The 20,506-nt window shown below is 45.3% G+C and overlaps 1 protein-coding gene and 1 non-coding gene across 2 annotated transcripts; both read left to right on the top strand.

The window, feature by feature from the left end:
* The first annotated feature begins 1,238 nt into the window (after window positions 1-1,238).
* TRNAC-GCA lies at window positions 1,239-1,310 on the top strand. Its single transcript has one exon. It is a non-coding gene; the product is annotated as a tRNA-Cys (tRNA).
* A 4,238-nt stretch (window positions 1,311-5,548) lies between these two features.
* LOC123030503 (parathyroid hormone/parathyroid hormone-related peptide receptor-like) lies at window positions 5,549-20,437 on the top strand. The gene is made up of 13 exons (XM_044444514.1): window positions 5,549-5,626; window positions 9,386-9,491; window positions 10,195-10,305; window positions 12,460-12,584; window positions 13,326-13,420; window positions 14,259-14,448; window positions 16,219-16,372; window positions 16,983-17,043; window positions 17,918-17,984; window positions 18,529-18,623; window positions 19,097-19,238; window positions 19,324-19,365; window positions 20,048-20,437. Exons 1-13 carry the CDS (start codon window positions 5,549-5,551, stop codon window positions 20,435-20,437), a joined length of 1,656 nt encoding a protein of 551 aa, XP_044300449.1.
* The last annotated feature ends 69 nt before the right edge of the window (window positions 20,438-20,506 follow it).

Genomic DNA, 20,506 nt, shown 5'->3' with positions numbered 1-20,506 from the left:
CTCAGACATCCCGGAGAGTGATGGGAGTCATCTGGTGGGGCAGTAAGGCAGAAAAGCAAACAGGCAAACAGGCAAGGGGATTAGGCAACAATGGAAAAACGCCCAGGGGAGCCTAGAAGTGGAGGCAGCACTTGGCAGCACACTTGGTGAGTTCCCAGGGCCAGGGCTTAGCTTAAGAAATGAGAGAGCCTCTGAACATGGGCAGAAAACCTCATCATTAACAAAGCACAAGCAACTCCTGTACATTGGAGATGAGGGCAGGGGCCTTCACACCAGAGGGTGCAAATTCCAGGCCTCTTATTTAAGAAAACAAGCAAAACTTATGAGAGGTCCTTACCCAGAGTTGGAGTGATATTAATTATGGCTTAAGCACCTTCTTTACTCATGGTCTGGAGGACCGAAACAGTTTTCCCCAGCCTGATGTCGCCCATATGCCTTGGGCTGCCACTTTCCTGATGAACAAGCAGTCCAACGCGTTGGTGGAATGCCAGATTGGGAGAGGCTGATTTAAACTATGGGTTTTCTGACCATCCCGTTTTGTATGGACTTGTGTTCATGGCCCCTATTCTCAATGCATCTCTAGGCATAGGTTCTTGTGCATTCGAAGCAAACTAGCAGGAAGCAGATGTCTGGGAGTCAGATATATTACCCTGGCAGTTGGCTATGATTCCTCAGTGCTGAAGCAAAGGTACTCTGCACATGCTCAAGGGCATTCTTTATTTTATTTTTCTAAATTTTAACTGTAGGGAAGCCATTGTGATATTGTTGGCCTAGATTTGTGACTGATCAAGTTTTAGAGCCTATTTGCTCAAATTTCAAAGTGCCTATCAAACAAAACCAGAAAACAATAGATTGTAAAATCAGTTTAAAATGGCTCTCCTGCTCTATCTATCCTACATTAATAATATTCCTGTGTAAAAACACACCAAGAAGGACACTTCTAATGTCAACTGTGAAAACGTTCTAATATTCCTAGAACTACTAGGAGTAAAAACAATCTGATTTTCTTGCTTGCTTTATTCTTCAAACCATTTCTTAACGTTGATCATCCGTTAAAATTTTCTGTCCTTTTGTTTGCCAGATCAATCAGATGCTGTGTCCAACTAGTTCTTCCGGCTTAAGGAGATCCTCGCCTATCGAAAACCTTTGTTTATCTTGCAAACTTTTCGAGCAGTCGAGGCTGGATTTGTGCCACTACAGCCATAAAAGGCTCTTTACCACAAAAACAAACCAGCAGAGGGGGTATAGCTCAGTGGTAGAGCATTTGACTGCAGATCAAGAGGTCCCTGGTTCAAATCCGGGTGCCCCCTCAAGAATTTTTTTCTTTCACCCTTATGAATATGCTTGAGACAGCGCTTGTAATTTGATAGTTAGTACATACAAAAGGAGAACGGAAGCTTTTAAGAAATAACGTTGCATATGAACTTTGGTGCCATCGTTTTTGTCTAGTATAGATGAGAACAGGATTTATTACGCAAATTAAAATGCACGGATATTTTTCCCTATGATTGCTGGTCTCAGTTACAGGATTTTCCACCGATTGGGAAGGGTGCGAGTTTCGGACTGAGAAACTATGACCTTCTCTACTTTTCCGATATTGCAATACACATTTGTTAATGATCTTCCAACTGAATGTTGGGGCAAAATAGGAGGGTCTTTGGATTGGCAGGGAGCTTTGATTCTTTGGGAGGAAAAGATCTCCGAAACGAGATTTAGGCGCAAATGTATATTTAAACAGAAAAAAGACTCCCAGCATTCCCCAGACCTTTCTGACTAACCTGCGTTGAATCGCGCCCTTAATTCTCCCCCAAGATTCATAGGAGGTAATAGTGATTTCAAATATAAATTCCCGCCATATAGAAAAAATGAGTTGGAATCACATTTACGAAAGTAAAAATTCTCCCTCTCCCTCTCCCTCACCTCATACACGGACGGCGGGGGGGGGCTAAGGGTGTATTTCTCCGGCCTACCAAGAGGGGGCAATAGCTCATTCCAGATGGGAATGGGTAGGGGGCATTAAAAGACTCGAATTCAGGCCCCGAGCTCGCAAGAGGAAGTGCAACCACCAGATCTTTTTTTCTCGATGGAAATATCAGGTGTGGTTGCTCGCTCCATGCGGATCAGGGCCATAGTGGGGTACCTGGTGAGGGGAGGAAGGGTTAAACCTCCCTGCTTCCCACCCCAAAGTCCTGGTCTGCATCGCCCCATCCCTGCGTTTTCACTTTGAAGTTCATTCAAGCAATTGTTAGCATATGCTTTAGCATGACCATCAGAGCTAAATTTCCCTTTATGCGGGAAATTCGTGATCGCATTTTTATTGTAGGCTTTTAACAAAATAGTTAATACTGCAGTCCTATAAATGCCTACTCAAAAGTAAGCCCGTGTGTGTGAAATAAGCAACAGGGCGCACTCCTGCGCGTTTAGGCAGAAAAAAGTCCACCAGTCACCTTTTTCCAATCGAAACCTGCATAGTATTGTGTCCTCAGTCTCCAGTAGGTCCACATAGGGGGGAACCTACGGCTTCCCTGATATTGCTGGACAGGACTACAAATCCCATTATCCATAACAGTTACTGTTGCCGGCTGGGGTTGATGAGAGTGGGCAGGGGTGGGCGTCAGTTCCCCAATCCTGGTGTAGAAGTCTGCATCCTAAGAACTACATTAGGAGCTAATTTAGATGTTAGTGACAGGAATGTACACACGTGTCTGTTGTATGAGTAGTTATGGAAGAGGGATCCGCATTTGGACCATGCTTTGTACTGAAAGGGGAGTTAACTGTTCCTTCCTGAATTGTAGCTTGATTAACCCCACCCAAGCCCCCGCTATTGCCCTGGAAGGGAAGTTCACATTGACATCAAAGCTATTGGGTGGCATTGAATGCATATATTATTTTATAACCCACTTTTCTTTATAAAATGAACTCAGCATGGTTTACCAAAAAGCTTGTGAAATAGGTAATAAAGTTTTTAAACGCTCCAAATTACTAAAACCAATTCTGTACAGTAATAACAAGATGTATAAGGGGAGGTATATGACTGGATTTTGCTACATCATTTTCCTCTTTTAAAAAGTGGTTGTGATGTGGGAAAGAAACCTGTTTTAATTGTCTGCTTCAGGATGTTTGTGTCAGTAGACCAAATGAATTCAACTGGACTTAAATTATGCTGGCTGGAGATTATGGGAATTGAGTCCAACGTGTCCCAGATGATACCAGGTTGGCAAGGGCTATGCAGTTTGGTCCTAGAATGCAGCTGTAAGGGGCTTTGCCACCAACAAGGGCTTCCCTGAGAGTTATTTCAGCAGGACACCAAATAGCTCTGGAATAAAACATTCCAGAAGATTTTCCACTGGACAGGGGCAGTGGTTCAGTGAGGCCATTCCTGCCATCTGCCCATCTCCAGCTGTTTGTCCCCAGCATTGCGAAAATATCTGGATGTCCACTGCTAAAAGTGGCATGCTGCAAGAAACGGACCCCTGACCTGACCAAGTAATGCACTTCTTATGTTCAAGGCTAGACTGTGAGGAAACATTTTAAACAGTTTATAATCAGAGAAGTTCATGCTTCAGTATACACAAAGAAGCTGGCCAAGAAATGGGCAAAAATAGCATTTTTCCATTTGGCACATGGTGCGTGCATGTGTGCATGCATGTGCGTGCATGTGTGTCCATTTGAGTGGTAGCTGATTTGTTGACCACTTCTCAAAAACCTCTCTTAAAGCAGAGCAACTGTTCAGCAGATGCTGACTGCTGTGCGAGTCCAAAAGAAAAAGATGTGAAATGTATTGCAACATATGTCCCATTTTTCCTCCTCTTTCAAGGAACCCAAGTGGCTGACAAGGTTCTCATCCTCTCCATTTTCTGTTTACAAGAACCCTGCGAAGTAGGCTTGGCTGGCAGTCAGTAACTGGCCCAAAGTCACCCAGTGGGCTTCATGGCTGAGTGAGGATGAGAACCTGGATCTCCCAAGCATCAGTCTAAGCACTAGATAAAATTACGTATTGTATTGGTCTGTCATAGGTCTGTGTAGGACCAGGCAATCTTTCCAGTTTCAGAGAATTCTTGATCAGAAAACAGGCCACTCCAACCCCTGAGGACTGCATATCTTACTTAACAACCAGAAAACTTCTTATTCTGGATAGAAGACAAAGCTGGAGGGCGGGAGGGGGGAGTTACTGGAGGCAACCACAGCAAGTCCATGCCATATATGTATTTCTGTGTGAGAGTGAGATTGAGAGAGAGAATAGTGGGAAATATTCAACAACATGGTTCTGATTCTGCTGTAAAGTTGCCCATCACCATCCTTTTTCAATAAAACACCCAGCTAAAACATGCTGCTGATATTCTGGCAAGAGAAGAGATGCAGAAGACATGAACTGAAGCGGGGCGAAGGCCTGGAGTTCATACTTTCAACCCCAGGTCCAGGCTGACTTTGCTAGGACTAGACAAAATACTTCAACTTCCCACAGTGCCAGTGTGGAATCTGAGGTCCTCCAGATGATGTTGGACTACAGCTCCCATAATTTCTGACCATGGATGCTGGCTGGGGTTGATGGGAGTTGCAATCCACCATGGAGCTAACTGGGTGACTTTGAGCCTGCCACAGACTCTCGGTCCAGCCTACCTCACAGGGTTGCTGTTGTGAGGATAAGATTGAGGGATGGAGAATAATGTAAGCCATCATGAAAGGAAAAAGGCAGGATAAAAATATAATACATGAATTTTTAAAAAATTAACTGGAAGGTTTAATGTTAGGAAATAGCTGAGTGATATCTTTGGATTTGGTATGCAGTAGAGAAAGGGATATAATTATAATGCAATAAAAGTCTAGCTAATATTTTCATCACATTATTTATTAATAAGTAGAACTTATTTATTTATTTATTTATTTATTTATCAGTGTTCCACAATCCTGTGTTTTCCAGACAGATTAGAACTAAAAATTATATCTGCTGCTGGTGGTATTTGCAGTCTAACTCATCCAGAGGCTACCAGGTTGAGGAAGGCTGGTTTAGATTGGCCTTGAACCCCTCACCATGCAATGCATTTCATTTTTGGGGTGTGACCTGGGAACACAGTTTTGCTGTTGGAAGATGATGTGGGGGGGGGGGAGCGCTTTCAAGAACATTTGCAAAGGGAACAGAGGAAAAAAAGAAAAGCACTTAGGGATGAGCTGAGAAGACCCTGCCCCTTCAAGCTCCAGAGGGGAACAAGGAGTGGCCGGAGGCGCCACAAAAGCTCCCTGAACGAGCGTAGCACAGAGACAAAAAGACCAAGCAGTGAAGATGCTGCACCTAATGAGCATCCAGTGAATGCTCGACTGTTGGTGAGTGTTCGGGTTGGCTTTTTCTGGATGTTTTAAGCACAGGCTCCTGAAGGAAGCACATCGGAGAGCTGAGCTGAAGAGGAAGAGATGGACATAGACAGCAGCTTCTTGTGCATGCAGAGATTCAGTTTGGATTTAGGAGCTTAGAATAATTTCTTTGGGAAAAATTCAGCATAATATAATCAAACCTTCTTCCAATTTGGATGGCACCAAAATTCTGAGCACCATGGAAGAATCAGTCCACGCAGGGAGCTTCGTGACAGCTGCCCTTTGCTTCTCCCTCCTGAATTTGGCTTATGCATTGGTAAGTCCATTCCATGTTGCCTTTCTTCATCCAGTTTGTACTGATTGTACCGTTCATCTTCTGACCTGACCGGCAAACATTAAATGAGACTTTTGAGCAAGTCTTCTTTTCCCAGGGCTAATTATTTCATGGTTAGGTTTATACAAAATATGCCCCCATGGCCTTGAGCAAATCCCATTAATTTCCCTGGAACTTACCTGATCCTAATAGATTTTGCCTTGTCTTAGAGCAGGCTTTCCCAATCTAGTGCCCTCTAGAAGCAAAGGATTGCACTCCCATAATCCCCAGCTGAAGCATCCACAAGGCATGTTGGATGATGGGATCTGGAGTCCATATCAATTAGCCTGATGAAGCATTCTGGAGGACTTGAAAGCTGGCATGTGTGTGGAATTTTGTTTGGTGCTAATGAAGACGTTGCCCCAAAATGGACAGAAATACATTGATCTGATGGTCTGAGCACAAGTAAGGACAAGGACAGACCCCCCTTCCCCCTTCTTTGACTTAGTCAAAGAGTTCTTTTGATTGGCTTTGTTAAACTAATATGGATTTTGGAATGTTGTATATGGTCAACAAAATTATTTGTTTATTTATTTATTATAAAATTAGCTATGCTTTTTGTGTGACTTAGGATTAAATGGTTGTGAGGCCAGGAATTTGTCCTGAGTACCAGAATTGAATAAAGCTCATGATCCTGCCACACACAAAAAACATTCCTGTCTACCCCAAATGTTATTTTAGCAGTATAATTTTGAGCAATGTCTATCGTGAGCCCAAATCCCCCATTGTTTCTTCTGCCCATCCTCAAGTACACCTGTGGCAGGCTGGGGGAAGTTCAAGATCTTCTGGCAATTTGGGGTAGATTGATATGCCAGCAGCTGAAAAGCAGCAACAACAAGGAAACCATTTTTCACTCTAAATTAGGTCTTGGAAATAAAGAAAACTTGGGGGTGGAGAGAGAAAGCAGGTGTGGATTTTTGCATGGAAGGTCTATGAACTTAGTCCTGGTACTGAAATCAAATCCTTGGATGAAGCAACTATTCCTTAATTCTGCATCCTCAATACTTTGTATCCAGCTCTAGTTGATGCAAAGTATTGCATCAATTAACCAATTAACAAGTAGATCCCAGGCTTAAAAAGTAGATCCCCTCTCTCCCTGCAATCTACACTGAGTGGCAGTAGACCTCCTGGATTTCAGACGGGGTCTTTCCCTCCTTGATCTGGATTGCAAAGTCCAGGCTTAAAATGAAACTGGTGCACTTGGAACATTTTGGGGTGTTTAATGTAGAATTTGATCTGGGCTTTTATATTTTTCCCTCCCTTCTTTGCCTTTTAAACTGCTCTGAGCCTCAAAAGTGATTGAACCAGGAATAGGCTCTATCACGGAGCTTCCTTCCGACTGCAAAGGTTGGTCCAACTCAACTCCAACCCCTACCCCAAATCTTTACAGGTAAGAATACCACAGCACCATCCCATACCAGAACAGGCCACAACTAAGCATGTGAAAAAGGCAGCAGCGAGAGAGCAGTGTGGAAAAGGTCTTATCAGCAGCCCGTTTTCTGGTAAACTAAGCGCAAAGCAAGTGTTTTTCTGGTCACAGCCGTTTCCCCCGTCTGCTCGCTGTGTGTGTCATCGGGCGGCAGAGCTGGTGCTTGTTAACTTCTGCACATGGCTGTCAAAAGCAGCATGAGACAAGAGATGCCTTGTTCTTCACTGGATGGGCTGTGGCGCTGCAGTTCAGTGCAGGGAAAGCAGGATGGCAGTTTGTCCACAGCGTGACAGGTGTAACAAGCTGGTGCAAGAATGCCGAGGCCTGCATTAGAAACATTTCAGCAGTGAAAAGAGAACCTTTGGCGTCTCCAACAAGCAATGCTGCTTCGTCCTTTCCAGGCTGCCCAATTACCCCTGTGCTATCACTGAATGGTAGTCAGAGCAGGTGGCCGGGGTGGCTTGGTCAAACACCTGCCAAGGGCCCATGCTTCCTTGGGGGGGCACAGGCAAGAGGGCCCTCGACATGCTCCTTCTTTGCAGTAGCCCAACCTGCACGTTCAGCCACTCTCACTCTTGTTTGAGGAAACAAACAAGCATGGTAGGACGCAAGCAAATCCTTGTCGTCAGGAGTCCCGGTCCTGTCCCAGCACAGCCCACCTGTTCAGGGGGAGGAGGAGGAAATGCAGCACAGCAGCTGGCGATGGGCTGTGAGGTCGTGGGCTGACCGAGTGAAGGGTATCGTGCCCGAGGGCCCTTGGAACGGCTCCACGGGAGTTCACACAGGAGGTGCAGCTTCTTTTCTCTCATGTGCCCCTTCGAGCTCCACTTGCTTTCTCTCTTTCTGCCCTCCTTGTCTCTCTCCCCCACCTGTTCTCTCTCCCATGCGTTCTCTCTCTGCCACCCTTCTTCCTCTCCCTCTCTCTCTCTCTCTCTCTCTCTCTCTCTCTCTCTCTGCCATCTCCTCCCCCCCCCCACGAATCTCTCTCTCTGCTGCCCTTCTCTTACTCTTGCCCCCATTTCGCTTCCCCTCTGCCCCTGGCAGGCTGCCAGGAAACAGACAGATTGGCTTATCAGAGATCTGGCTTGCTTGCTTGCTTGCAGAGAGTTCTTGAAATTAAGCTAAAGACCACATGAAATTAGACTGAGTTTGCCTATTCCTTATTAGAAGGATTTTGTATTTGTGTGAGCTCAAAACCCTCCCCCCCCAAAAAAAACAGGTTTAAAGGCAACAATTTTATGTCCATCTTTCCATCATGCCTGCATAATCTGTGGCAGTGCAGCATTTTTATCAGTTTCTAGTGACTGAAAAGGCCTTGCTTTTTATTTAGGGACAGAAATTTTGATTGGTTCAGATCTGAAAAGCCTAGCATTTATTCCATTATGCAATTTTAAAAAATCTCTTTCTGATTCTAAGTATATATCTGTGTTGCCTCTGATTATATCTTCTCTGTACCAGCTGGTTTTACTAGGATGCTGCCACTGTCTTTCCCAGGCGACTCCAACAGTGATGGAAATTTCATTATTGATAAGTCTTTATCAGCCTTCTCAAAATGTCCTGTGCAGCTGGGTGAATTAATTGCAGTTGTTGCCACTGGGGCCTGCTTCCATTGTGTCTGTTGCCATATTGTTTTCTCACACACAGCTCTTCCATTTCCTGACAATTTTGCACAGGAAATGAGCCAGTCACCGGCAAATACAAAGCAATTACCAAGCCCCTGGACATTGTTTTTCATGTGTTTCATGCCTCCAAAGGCTTTATATACATAGCCATTAAGGGCTGAGTTCCTGAGTTGCATTTTATCTCCATTCGCTGTCAGATTCCTTGGACGTTATCTGTTCCTCCTGATGCATTCCAGTCTTCAATGTTAAACATTAAAATAATATCAACAACTTATTACATTGTCATCCCAGCTGCCTCCAGTTTGGTACCCACCAGGCTAGGTGTTCGGTTCCTCTCCTGGCTGCCCAGCAAGGATAATGAAAGCTGTAGCCCAACACATCTAGAAAGCACTAGGAACATACATGAATTAGCCCAGAAGTCATGGCCTCTGGCTGATGCAGTTCCAGGAAGGGAGGAGCTAAATGGTACCTGGTCCCAGCTGAGCCAATGGAGGAGGCTCTGCTGTCTCAACTCTTCCTCTGATAAAGCCAGGTAGAATGGCAACTACCTGGCGCGATGGATTCAGTTTTGAGAGGGATCAGCCTGGTCCTACACGAGCCCACACAGCGGGCCTCTCCGCTTCCCCTCACCTCTCTTCCTTTCTTTGGCAGGTGGACACTGATGATGTTCTAACCAAAGAAGAACAGATTTACTTGCTCAATCAAGCTAAAGCAAAATGTCACAAAGAGATAATTGCCCAGCAAGAGAGAATTCAAGGTACCTGCTTTTTCTGCACTGTTAAGTTTTGCTTGGCACTCCGGTTAACATGTAAAAGAATCATTTTCTGGGAAATTTTAGGGCCTGCAGTTCACACTGAACAGCGGAGAAAACCATGGCAGTTATTAAACACCGCCCCCTACTGGAGGAAGAGAGCAGAACTTCATGCTACCACATGCCTTCTTGTTATATTCTTGTTCCTATTAATATTGTGCTATTATCTTCTTGTTGTTTTCAGGCATTGCCATACATGGCAAATAAGGGCATACATTTGCATAAAGTTCGCATGCACTGATTTATATGTATAGATGAAATCTCAAATAAAGGCTTTAGGTGAGATAGAAATATCATACATTGTTGTGAGCCGCCCCGAGGCTTCGGCGAATGGGGTGGCATAGAAATGTTTTAATAAATAAATAATAAAATAAATTTCACCATATGGAGGGAGCAACTGTGACCGATTGATCTGGGCACCTGCCTGCTCAGTTTGCTGTCCTGGTGCTGCCAACTGTTTGGCAGCTTCAAAGCTCTCTGCTTGTGTTTCTTCATCCTTAAACTGAACCAGGACATGAGAGAACATGGATATGGACTCTTGTCTGCACGCACTCTTAAATCTCATTTCCCTGATGCAAGGAGATGCATCCACCTTCCTCGCCTTGGTCCCGCTATGCAGAGCAGTGAATATGTATCTTTCCCTTGTTAGACGGTCACTGTTTGCCTGAGTGGGATGGGATTATTTGCTGGCCTGAAAGCTTCCCGAACAAAAGAGTGGCAGTCCTCTGTCCCGACTACGTCTATGACTTCAACCACAATGGTGCGTATGCTTTCTCTCATGCCTCCTTGGAAGGCTCAGCGTCTATTTAGATGTTGTTGATCTTGCCTTCAAGAACAGAGCTGTGCTTAAAGAAGAGCCATGCTGACTCAGACCCAGGATCTATCTAGTCCTGCATTCAGTCTGCTCAGTGGCCAGCTGGATGCCCATGGGAAGCCCTGAGCACAACACCCCCTGCCCTGCCCTGCCCTGCCCTGCCCTGCCCTGCCCTGCCCTGCCCTGCCCTGCCCACACCTCCAGGTGTGCCCCTCAGCCAAGGATATGGAGGCAGAAAGCTTCTGATGCTGAAGGTAAACTAGAGCCACCAGGTCTAGCAGTTCCAATAGCCTTATTCTCCAAGGATTTGTCTAATCGTTCAAGCCATTCGAGTTGGCAGCCCTCACTAGATCATGGGGAGGTACATTCCATAGTTCAGGGATGTGCTGTGTAAGAACGACTTACTTTTATCTGTCTGGAATCTCCTGACATTCAACTTCATTGGATGGCCCTGGATTCTAGGATTATGGGGGAGTTCTTTCACATGGCACATAATTTTCTGTATTCTGAGAAACTAAGAGAGGGGAAAGTCTGATCTTTCTCCATCACAAGTACTGTGGCTTACTGTCAGAGTAGATTGGTTGTGTATTTCACTGTGTAGCTCCATAACTCCCTGAACCAAAATAATCCTCTCAAGGTAGTTGACAATATATAGTTATCATAAAATAAGTTAAAAGTCAAACAATAATAACCACCTAAAAACAAATCATTCTAAAATCAACAGTAAGCAACAAGAACAATTAAAATTACAACTTTAGGGCATAGACCAGGCTTATTATCAGTTGAAAGTAGATATAATCAAGCAGGCCTTCCTTTACAGTGTTCAAATGAGAGCACCAAAACCATTTCCTGTGGGAGGGATTTCCACATTAATGAGCCCACCACTAAAAAGGCCTCATTTTTCATGCTTCCCAGTGATGGACCTTAACAGCGAGCCTAAAAGCAGGGCTTCAATGGTCTGTCCTAAGGGTTCTGCAGCACTTCAGTTATTTGCATGGGAAGAAATTTCCGATTTGCCTCAGGACTGCAACAGGGGAGCAAAATAGTCCATTCCCTTCTCCATACCAACTGCAATCCCAACAGTTGTCAGCCCCACACAATGAATGCTGTTTGCATTTGGTAAAAATCTGCATGTTAAATGACACTGCATTGGTCACACCTCACATGTCATTTGGGGTTCTTAATGGCAACAGGCTAGTTGCTTCACAAGAATTATTATTTTAATTTCTATATTGCCCCATGGCCGATGCTCTCTGAGCAGTTTACAGCAGTGCATAAAACAAAACAATGATAAGGAAGTCGAATAGATTGGAAGGTTGGTTAGTTTTGAAGTGTAAAATTATATTTCAATGGGGAACCAGGATGGTGGGAGGAAATTGGTCTTGTTTGTTGGGAAGCCCAGAGAACCATTCCTCTAAAAGGGTATACTGGGCGACGAGCCTGGCTTGGAAATAGGATCTGCCCAGGACTGCTTAAAGCAAAGAACAAGATGGAACTCCTTCCCTCAGTCCACATGCCGGAGCTGGCAGAAGGTGCAAGCAAGTGCTGAAAAGATTTGAGGTTCAGCTAATCCGGGGGATTGGATGCACATGGGATCCCCCAGGACCTTTGCACCGTTATGTCAGCAAGTGCCCATGGGCAGCGGGGTGGTGGGGCAGGTGGGCTTCCAGAGATTCAGAGCTCCAGGTGAAAGCACCAGGACTCCAGCTATAGTGGGCCACTCTTTAAGGCCACCTCTGGTTGTCAAGACAGGCATTTTAATCTTCCTTCAATAGCGGCAACATAGCAGCGTCCTCAGTGCTCCTGCAGGCTAGCTTATGGGGGATACAGCACCACTGCTGTTCTCCCCTTCAGCATCTGACACCTGAGAGAGCCGCCTCACTTTGCCTTGAGGCAGAGTTTGCCCAGGAAACAGCCCCTTCATCCCACTGTGTCACAGCTGACATTGGGCAGAGAAAGCCCCTTAATGCACGATCAAAGAAATCGCAAAAGCCTGTCCTTTTGAAAGGCTGCTGATGCTGAACCTTGCAAACATTTCCCCTTCCCCTCCCCTTCCCTGCCAGATTTTTCTTTCTGACCCTTGCCTGTCTTTTATTTCAGGTCATGCCTACAGACACTGCAATGTCTATGGGAATTGGCAGTTGGTGCCCGACATGAACAAGACTTGGGCCAATTACACAGAATGTGCCGTATTCTTTGCCGCGGAGCAACATCGCCAGGAAAGGGTAAATGCCTTAATACAGCTAGGGCAGAACTGTGTGCCTGCTTACACAGGAAACAGTGCAGCTAGCTGCAAAACAGAGAGTTGTAGGACCTTTTTCTTTCAAAACATACAACAATCGCACCCTTACTGGGGAGGTTTGAGGACTGAGAGGAAGCAAAGCTTGTAGAATCAGAAATGCCTGCCTTGGCTTACCACAGGCAGGTAAGTCTAGGCAATCTACCTGTCTTTCTAAAGGTTGGTGAAAGGCATGGGGAAAACATAGTTATTGTTTCTGATTATTTTAAAATAGCTCCAAATGACATGGGAGCAGAAGAAATTACCAAGGAATTTGTAGTGGTGTATAACATTCAAATCTGTGATTCTCTACTACCAAGAAGGGGAACTTGGTAGCTGTGGGCTGAATTTGGCCTGTCAATGGTGAGGAGTCCTGGGATCTGTTGTCCAGAATATAGGGAGGGCACCAGACTAAGGAAAGCTGGTTTAGCGGCATCATTTTACATGCTAGGTTTAAGACACAGCATGTTTGCTCATGTGGCGAGTGCAATTTGGCAACAAACCAGCAGAGATCTGGGTCAGGTGGCAAAACCCCCTTCTTTGCAGCTTCATGGAAGGCAACTACATGGGCAGAGGATAGTCTGTTGATAGTGGTCAAGAAGGAGTGTTTGACCTGACATCAGTTAGGGGGATTGCCCCAAAGTGACTCTTCATGCAGAAATGTCTCTCTTCCCCCCTGTCCACCTAGGAAGTGTTTGATCGCCTGCACATCATCTACACAGTTGGCTACTCCGTTTCCCTTACCTCCCTGGTGGTTGCCATGTGCATCCTCTGCTACTTCAAGTAAGTGGGAGAGATCTTACTGCCTCCCCTGACCCACCGCCTTGCCCTAGTGCCATGCAGAAAGATGATCAGGGCTCGCAACTTACTGGAAGTTGTGCTTCATTTTTAACATGTTCCCACACACATGGGGCTGGTTGTGGTAAGTCACGTGGTGCCTGCTTAGTGAAACTTTTGCAATTGCTTACATTGCATGCCTGAGCTGTGGCACTGAAGAGTTTCGAGCTCTCAGCCTCCGTGGCAGAGGGGTGAGAGTGCTGGACTAAGACTCAGAAGATCCAGGTTCTAGTTGCCCTGAAAATCAATGGGTGAATTTGGACCTGTCACTCACTCTCAGCCTAACCTACCTCACAGGGTTGTTGTTGTGGGGATAAGACTGAGAGGAGGAGGAGAACTTTGTAAGCTGCCCTGGGTTCCTAGAAATACAAGCATATTTACTAAGGGCCTTGGCTCAAATTAAACCTTCACAAGCAGCAAACCATCAGTTTGTATTAGTGGTTGTCTTGCTGTGGGTATACACAGAAGGTGGCATCCTGTGATATGGATTCTGTTATATGCTGCAGTCGCTGCTGTTGCATGGCTAGTACATTCCCTTTCCCCTGGTGTAAGTCCTGGGCAAGGATCCAGGTGCAAACTGCCACTGACTATGCCATGAATCTTGTTGTAGTGCTCTTGGGCAAGTCATTTCCTCCCTCTTGGCTTCCCCTCCCTCACAGGCTTGCTGTGGAGGAAAACAGGGTGGGAAAGGAAGAGAAAACACACACACACACGAGGAAACGTGGGATGTGGGTGCTATTCATAAACAACATTAATCCAATCCTGCATGGCTAATGTGTTTAAGGCGGCTTCACTGCACACGGAATTACATCCACCTTCACCTCTTTGCTTCTTTCATCTGCCGAGCCGTGAGCATTTTTATAAAGGATGTGGTGCTGTACTCGGCTGCACGGTCTGAGGGGCTGCAGAAAGCAAAGGAGGACAACTGGTCTGCTGAAGAGCTGAGTCTCTCCTTGGGATCCAGGACCCAGCTGGTAAGCCCCAGCTGCGGAGGGCATATTCTCCTCTAGTAACTGTCAAGGTAGCAGTGATGCACAGCTGTATTTAAGGATGCCCACTTTACTTTAAGAAAGACAGAAATGGGCTGCACCATCTTTTAGGCCTAGGGAATGCCAAGAGGGCCACACGTGTGTGGGCAGGGTGGTGGAGGTGTGCTTATGCACCCATACATGGGGGCAATGGGTGGCTTTAAACCTCATTCCTATCCCAGCAATCCTGCTCAAGATTGGTGAGGTGAGGGAGGGGGGAATGCACAAGAAGGATCTGGGAACCTCAAGTCCTGCACTCCTGATGTAGACAAATTGAAAGAGGTTCAGATGAAGGCACTGAAGAGTGTCAGCTGTATGGAAAACAACTCTAGCTAGGAAACTTTGAAGGAACTGAACATGTTTAGCGTGGAGGAGACTGGCCAGAGTAGGGAAGGGCAGAGAGGGAGGGAGGATGGCAGTCTCCAATTATGGGAAAGGCTGTCACTTCACAGAAAAGGGCTAAGACTTTTCCCCAGAGGGTAGGACTAAATCTAATGCTCTTAAGTTAAGGAGGGAAGATTCCAGTTGAACACGAGGAGAAAGTTCTTGAAAGAGCGAGCATTGTGAAAATGGAACAAATAACCTACAGTAGCAGGTGGCCCTCCAGTTTTGGCCTATAATTCCCATTCTTCCTCACCATTGGTAGACAGGAGTTTCAGGCCAAAAGAACTGGAAGGCCAAACATTACCCACACCTGAGAAGAAGGGTTGGCTCTTCATCACTAGAGGTTTTTGAGCAGAGGCTGGAGAACCATCTGTTGCAGATGCTTTAGCTCAGGATCTTGCAGTGATCTCAGGGTGAAACTAGGTGGCTGACAAGGTGCCCTCAGATTCTGTAACTCTTCTTGGAGAGGTGAGGAAAGTAGTGATTTCAGAACGCCCAAGCTCAAAAGGGTTTCTTAATCATGCAACATGTTCCAACATAGTGGTGATCATGGGATTTGATCCAATGAATTCAACGTGTTTCTTTCAAAGTACCACTGGATCTTCAGCTAGCTAACAGAAACTATTGTTTGGATACAAACTATCCTATTGTAATTAGCAGGGCAAAGTCATGGCTAACTTAAGACCCACTGTTTTGAATGGAACTGGAACATGACCAACTTAGCCTGCAGCATAACCAAAATCTCGAACGAAAATCAACATAGTGGTTTGGATCCAGACTTAAGCACGCTTTGAACAGACCCACTAAAATCAATGGGACTTAACTCCCACTGATTTTTCTAGGCTTAAGAATACTTAAGTCTGGATACAACCCATTGTGCAAAAACAAACAAGGAGCAAGGGTTTAGGAACAGGATGTTGGTATTTGACAGTCCTAAATTACTTGATTATGTGGGGGTGTAAGGTTTGTTCTGGGAAATGAGCATGTGGAATCCACCCTCTTCAGAGGAGACACTGCCCAGCGTGCCCCCAGCTTTAGAGCTGAGGTTGGTGGCTACCAAGGATAGGGCTTTGCCAGTAGTTAGTGGTCACAACAGTGAATGCCAAGCTGCAGTTTGCCAGACTAAAATGCAGTTAGTTTTACTCCTAAGCATTTAATTTCATGCCTGTTGTTAAACTGCTTTTTGTCTGTTTTTTGCTTAATATATACAATTGGGGTGGGGCAGGAGAAAGGTGGGCAGGAGGCAGAGATGTTATTGTGAAACGACATCCACAAATTTGGCCTAGTTTCTTTAAAAGGCACTTTCGTATGCTTCTTTCTCCATTTATTCAGGCCGGCTGCAAGGTTGCTGTGACTGTCTTCCTGTATTTCCTGGCTACCAACCACTACTGGATCTTGGTTGAAGGCCTCTATCTCCACAGCTTGATCTTCATGGCTTTCCTCTCAAACAAAAGCTACTTGTGGGTTCTTACCCTCATTGGGTGGGGTAAGCACAGTCCAGTTCACTCCCTGCCTCCTGCTCTTCCAGACATCTTACAGGGGGATCCACAAGGACGAGAAGGCCAATCTGTGGAGACCTTTCAGGATGAGATCAGATCTATATGTCTGAAAGGCCTCATTACCACAGCCACTCGCAGCCACTCTTCCCTGTCTAGCTGCTTCTCTCCACACCCTGCTGCTCTTCCAGTTCAGAGGCTGAAGTGGACCATACCACACATATGCAGTCAGTGTATGCCACTGATCACACATTTAACCCTACAGCAGGGTGGGCAATCTGCAGCCCTTTGTACACCATCAGTTCGGAGCTCTGGCAAGAACAATCTATCCCTCAAAGCCCACTGGGGAGGGTGGGAGGGAGAGAGAGAAAAAAGGGGTGGTGGCAAAGGAAAGAGAAAAGGAGTTGGCTCCTTTGGGCTTTCACACCTCCTCATCTAGCATTGGCCGTGGTTTCACTCACCACCAACACGCAGCCTCCAACAGGTTATCCAGGAGGAAATGTGGCCCACAGCAGAAATTAGGTTCCCAACCCTGCTTTCAGATTGCACTGGAAACCCAGATATCTTTCTGCTTGCTTTTGTTTTTCTTCTTCCTTTGAGGGGTACCTGCTGTCTTTGTGTCTGTTTGGGCCAGTGTAAGAGCATCTCTGGCTGACACACAGTAAGTAGTTTCTGTATCTCTTAAAACACTATTTTGGAAGATTTGGAACAAGATTGAAAATTGGGGGGATGTGTTAGTGACTGAAGAGGGGCTGGCTTAGTCTCATTATCTTCTAGGGTAAGGTTTCTATGTCTGAAATAAACAATTAAAAATCCACATGCCATGGACAGACCTCCAACGGACAGCTGTTTGTTCGTGGCTGAGGTGGGAAACTTCAAATTCACACTGCAGGGCTCCGCAGGATGTCAAGCCCCTTCCCCCGGCCCCACCCTTTTCCCTCAACTGAGGAGCTTTTGTGCGTTTCCCTTTTCTGAAGGATTGAGATTCCACTCCTAAGGCTCCATTACTAGCAGTAAGAGCTTTAGGTTAAAATTTGCTGGTGTTTGGCCTTCAGCTACACCAACTATTAGAATGTGGTCCCCGAGAGTCTCTCCAAAATTACATTTGGCCATCAGGCTGAAAAAGGTTCTGCATCCCTCCTCTAGCGTAACACTGTCCCAGCTGCCCATCATTATGGAGGCAATGGCCTGATGTTGGGAAAACCCAGGCACTGATAAAATCTGTGCCAAAGATTCTGCAATCAAAAAGATATGTTTTTGAACACATGGCTTCAACTCCCAGCAGCCCCCAGCCAGCTATGGAAAGACACTAGGTTGGGAGGGCTAGATTACAACATTAACTTAAAGTACCCTACACATGATAATCATTAAGGCTGGAAAAATTAAGATGTCCACAGGCTGTGCGATCCAACCATGGCCTAAACTTTGTGCTGTGTCACAAGGTAATAAAAAGACTCGGGTCAACGCCAAATCTCAGACGAAGAACGCTGTATAGACACATCCCTTTTGGGCTGACTGCAGCCTCTCTTAATTAGGTGCTGGGACCTCAGTGCTGGAAACATGAAATGGATCTACCAAGTCCCTATCTTAGCAACGATTGTGGTAAGGGCACTTCTCAATTGGGGGTTGATCTATAGTCCCAATGGGTTAGGGTGGACTAGGGATGAGGCAGTAAACAGTTCCTGTTAATTAAAAAAAAAATGCAGAATAGCAGGCATTTCCTCCCATATAAATTTCTCTGCCTGGGTTAAGATTTGCCTTCAGGATGCTACTAAGGGCACCAATCTTTGTGGATGCAATTTGTGACATTCATTAGGAGCATGGTCCATTCAGTAGTTTCCCATGCTCCTTGTCCAGGAAATGCCTTTAGCTCTACCTCTTTTCAGGAATGGCGAAAGAGGAAAACATTCTTATTCTTCTGGGTTTTGAGAATCATGTCCACAAAGGCTCAGGCAGGAGGTCAGAGGCTGAAGACTGAAGTCATATAGTCCTGCTACTCTTTGGATTATTGTTATTATTACTGTTTTATTTGAATAATGTTAATTGTTTTTATGTTTTTAGCCACTCAAAGGGAATAGATGAGCAAATGAATAAAAATGAAACTAAGTTAATTTCACTGGCTCAATATATTTTTTATTGCTGACAGGTGAACTTTTTTCTATTCCTCAACATTGTGAGGGTCCTTGCATCCAAACTATGGGAGACAAATGCAGGGAAACTAGATCACCGGCAACAGTATAGGTGAGCACTGAAGGCTTCCTCCTTTAGCACAATATATAGTATCTCCTCACTGACAGTGGATACTATGCTGCAGTCCAGATCCCTTAATCATTTCACAGTGTTGCAAACTCAGCATTTGTGTATAGCAACTACGTAGCAGTGACTTCCCAGGGTTTCAACAGGGTCTATCTTTCCATCCTTACTGGGAGATGCTGGAGACTTGAAACATGGGCCTTTTAATATGGCACACAGGTGTCCTATCGCTGAACTATGGGCCATTACCCTATTCATCATGCATTGCCCATGTTCTCATCACACTTCTGCTTCTTTTAAAGCCCTCCCAACATAGAAACATAACCTATTATCTCCATTCTTCCCTCCCTCTCCATTGTAGCTTTTGTTCTGTAACAAGACCCAATTGAGTCAACTCAGCTCTAAAGAATCGGGTGGCATGATCATATACATATCCCTCACCCTTCATCTTTTCCTTTCAGGAAGCTGCTGAAATCCACTTTAGTCCTGATGCCCCTCTTTGGTGTCCATTATGTTGTATTCATGGCCATGCCTTACACAGCCATTTCGAGCATCCTCTGGCAAATACAGATGCACTATGAGATGCTCTTCAACTCTTTACAAGTGAGTCTTTGTGATGCCAAAGCCATGTGTTAGATCTGCTCCACTGCAATGCTTTTTTCCAACTATCATCTGTCTCTCTGAACAGGGTTTCTTCGTGGCTTTTATTTACTGCTTTTGCAATGGTGAGGTAAGAGACTTCTTTTAAGGTAATCTCCCTGTATGTGTGCACATGCATGCAAATGTGTATAAATTTGGCTCTTCTGTATATGTGTATGATGTGCATGTTTGCATTTTCTGTTCTGTCAATTCATGATGGAGTATCAACTTTCCCTGCCATGTATTTCCTCTCAGCAGAAAATGTGATACTTAAGCACAGTAATTAAAGTTCCAAAATGGAAAAGTTGCCTAGAACCAAAGCCCTTTAACATCCACTGTTCTTAATTGTTCCATAAAGTAGATATTGACTGGAGCTACCTCCATGGTAAAGGGTAATCTTAAATGACTAGCTGCACTCTCCATGCCTCCAGCTCTAGTTTTTCAGTCCTGTTTTTAATTTTGGAGTGGAATAAAAGCCCACATCTTTCAGCTAACATCTTTCTTGCAAACCCCAACTACACCTCAGGAATGTAGGTAGCATCCTACTCTTGGTACTCCCCACTTACCCACACAATAGCATTTGGGGGCTAATTTTCTATGGGAATAAAAGGTAGCAGAACACTGAAGGTATTGGAAAAGGGCAAAAAGGCACAAGAAAACAATGTTGTAAGCTGCCTCTGTTGTTGCTACCACCTGCTGAAGGCTGAGAAAAGGTATGTGAGTAATGACCTTATGTAAACTGCATTTCAATGATGCTCTACTTCTATCACCAGGTACAGGCAGAAATTAAAAAGGCTCATTTCCGAAGAAGCCTGGCACTGGATATAAAGCAGAAGCGCCGTGGCATGAATACAGGAGGGAGCTACTCCTATGGTGGGCTTGTGTCCCATGCCACCAACAGCATCAGTCTAAGTGTGGCCACCTGGGGTGTGGCCTCTGCCGGAGCTGTAGCCATGCCTCTGGGTGCCAGAAACTGGCTGCTGCATCTTGCCCCCCTTGCCGCTGCACCAGAATACATTCCTGGTTCCTCTGTTGTGGACAGTTCTCCAAACCAAGACATAGCACAGAAGGCTCTTGGGGAAAACATCAAAGCTTTAGTGGGCTCCCCAAAGCTACAGGGAAAACACTCCAGATTGAAAAAGGAGCTGGAGACTATGCTATGAGAGAGACAATACACATAGGGAAATTATCTGCCATTATTAGCTGGGCCAGCATCAGACTTCAGAGTAGTA

Source organism: Varanus komodoensis, unplaced genomic scaffold, assembly GCF_004798865.1.
Source record: "Varanus komodoensis strain SLA01 unplaced genomic scaffold, ASM479886v1 scaffold45, whole genome shotgun sequence".
Classification (NCBI taxonomy): domain Eukaryota; kingdom Metazoa; phylum Chordata; class Lepidosauria; order Squamata; family Varanidae; genus Varanus; species Varanus komodoensis.
Note: the sequence above shows the minus strand (reverse complement) of the source record. Positions and strands in the feature narration are given on the sequence as shown.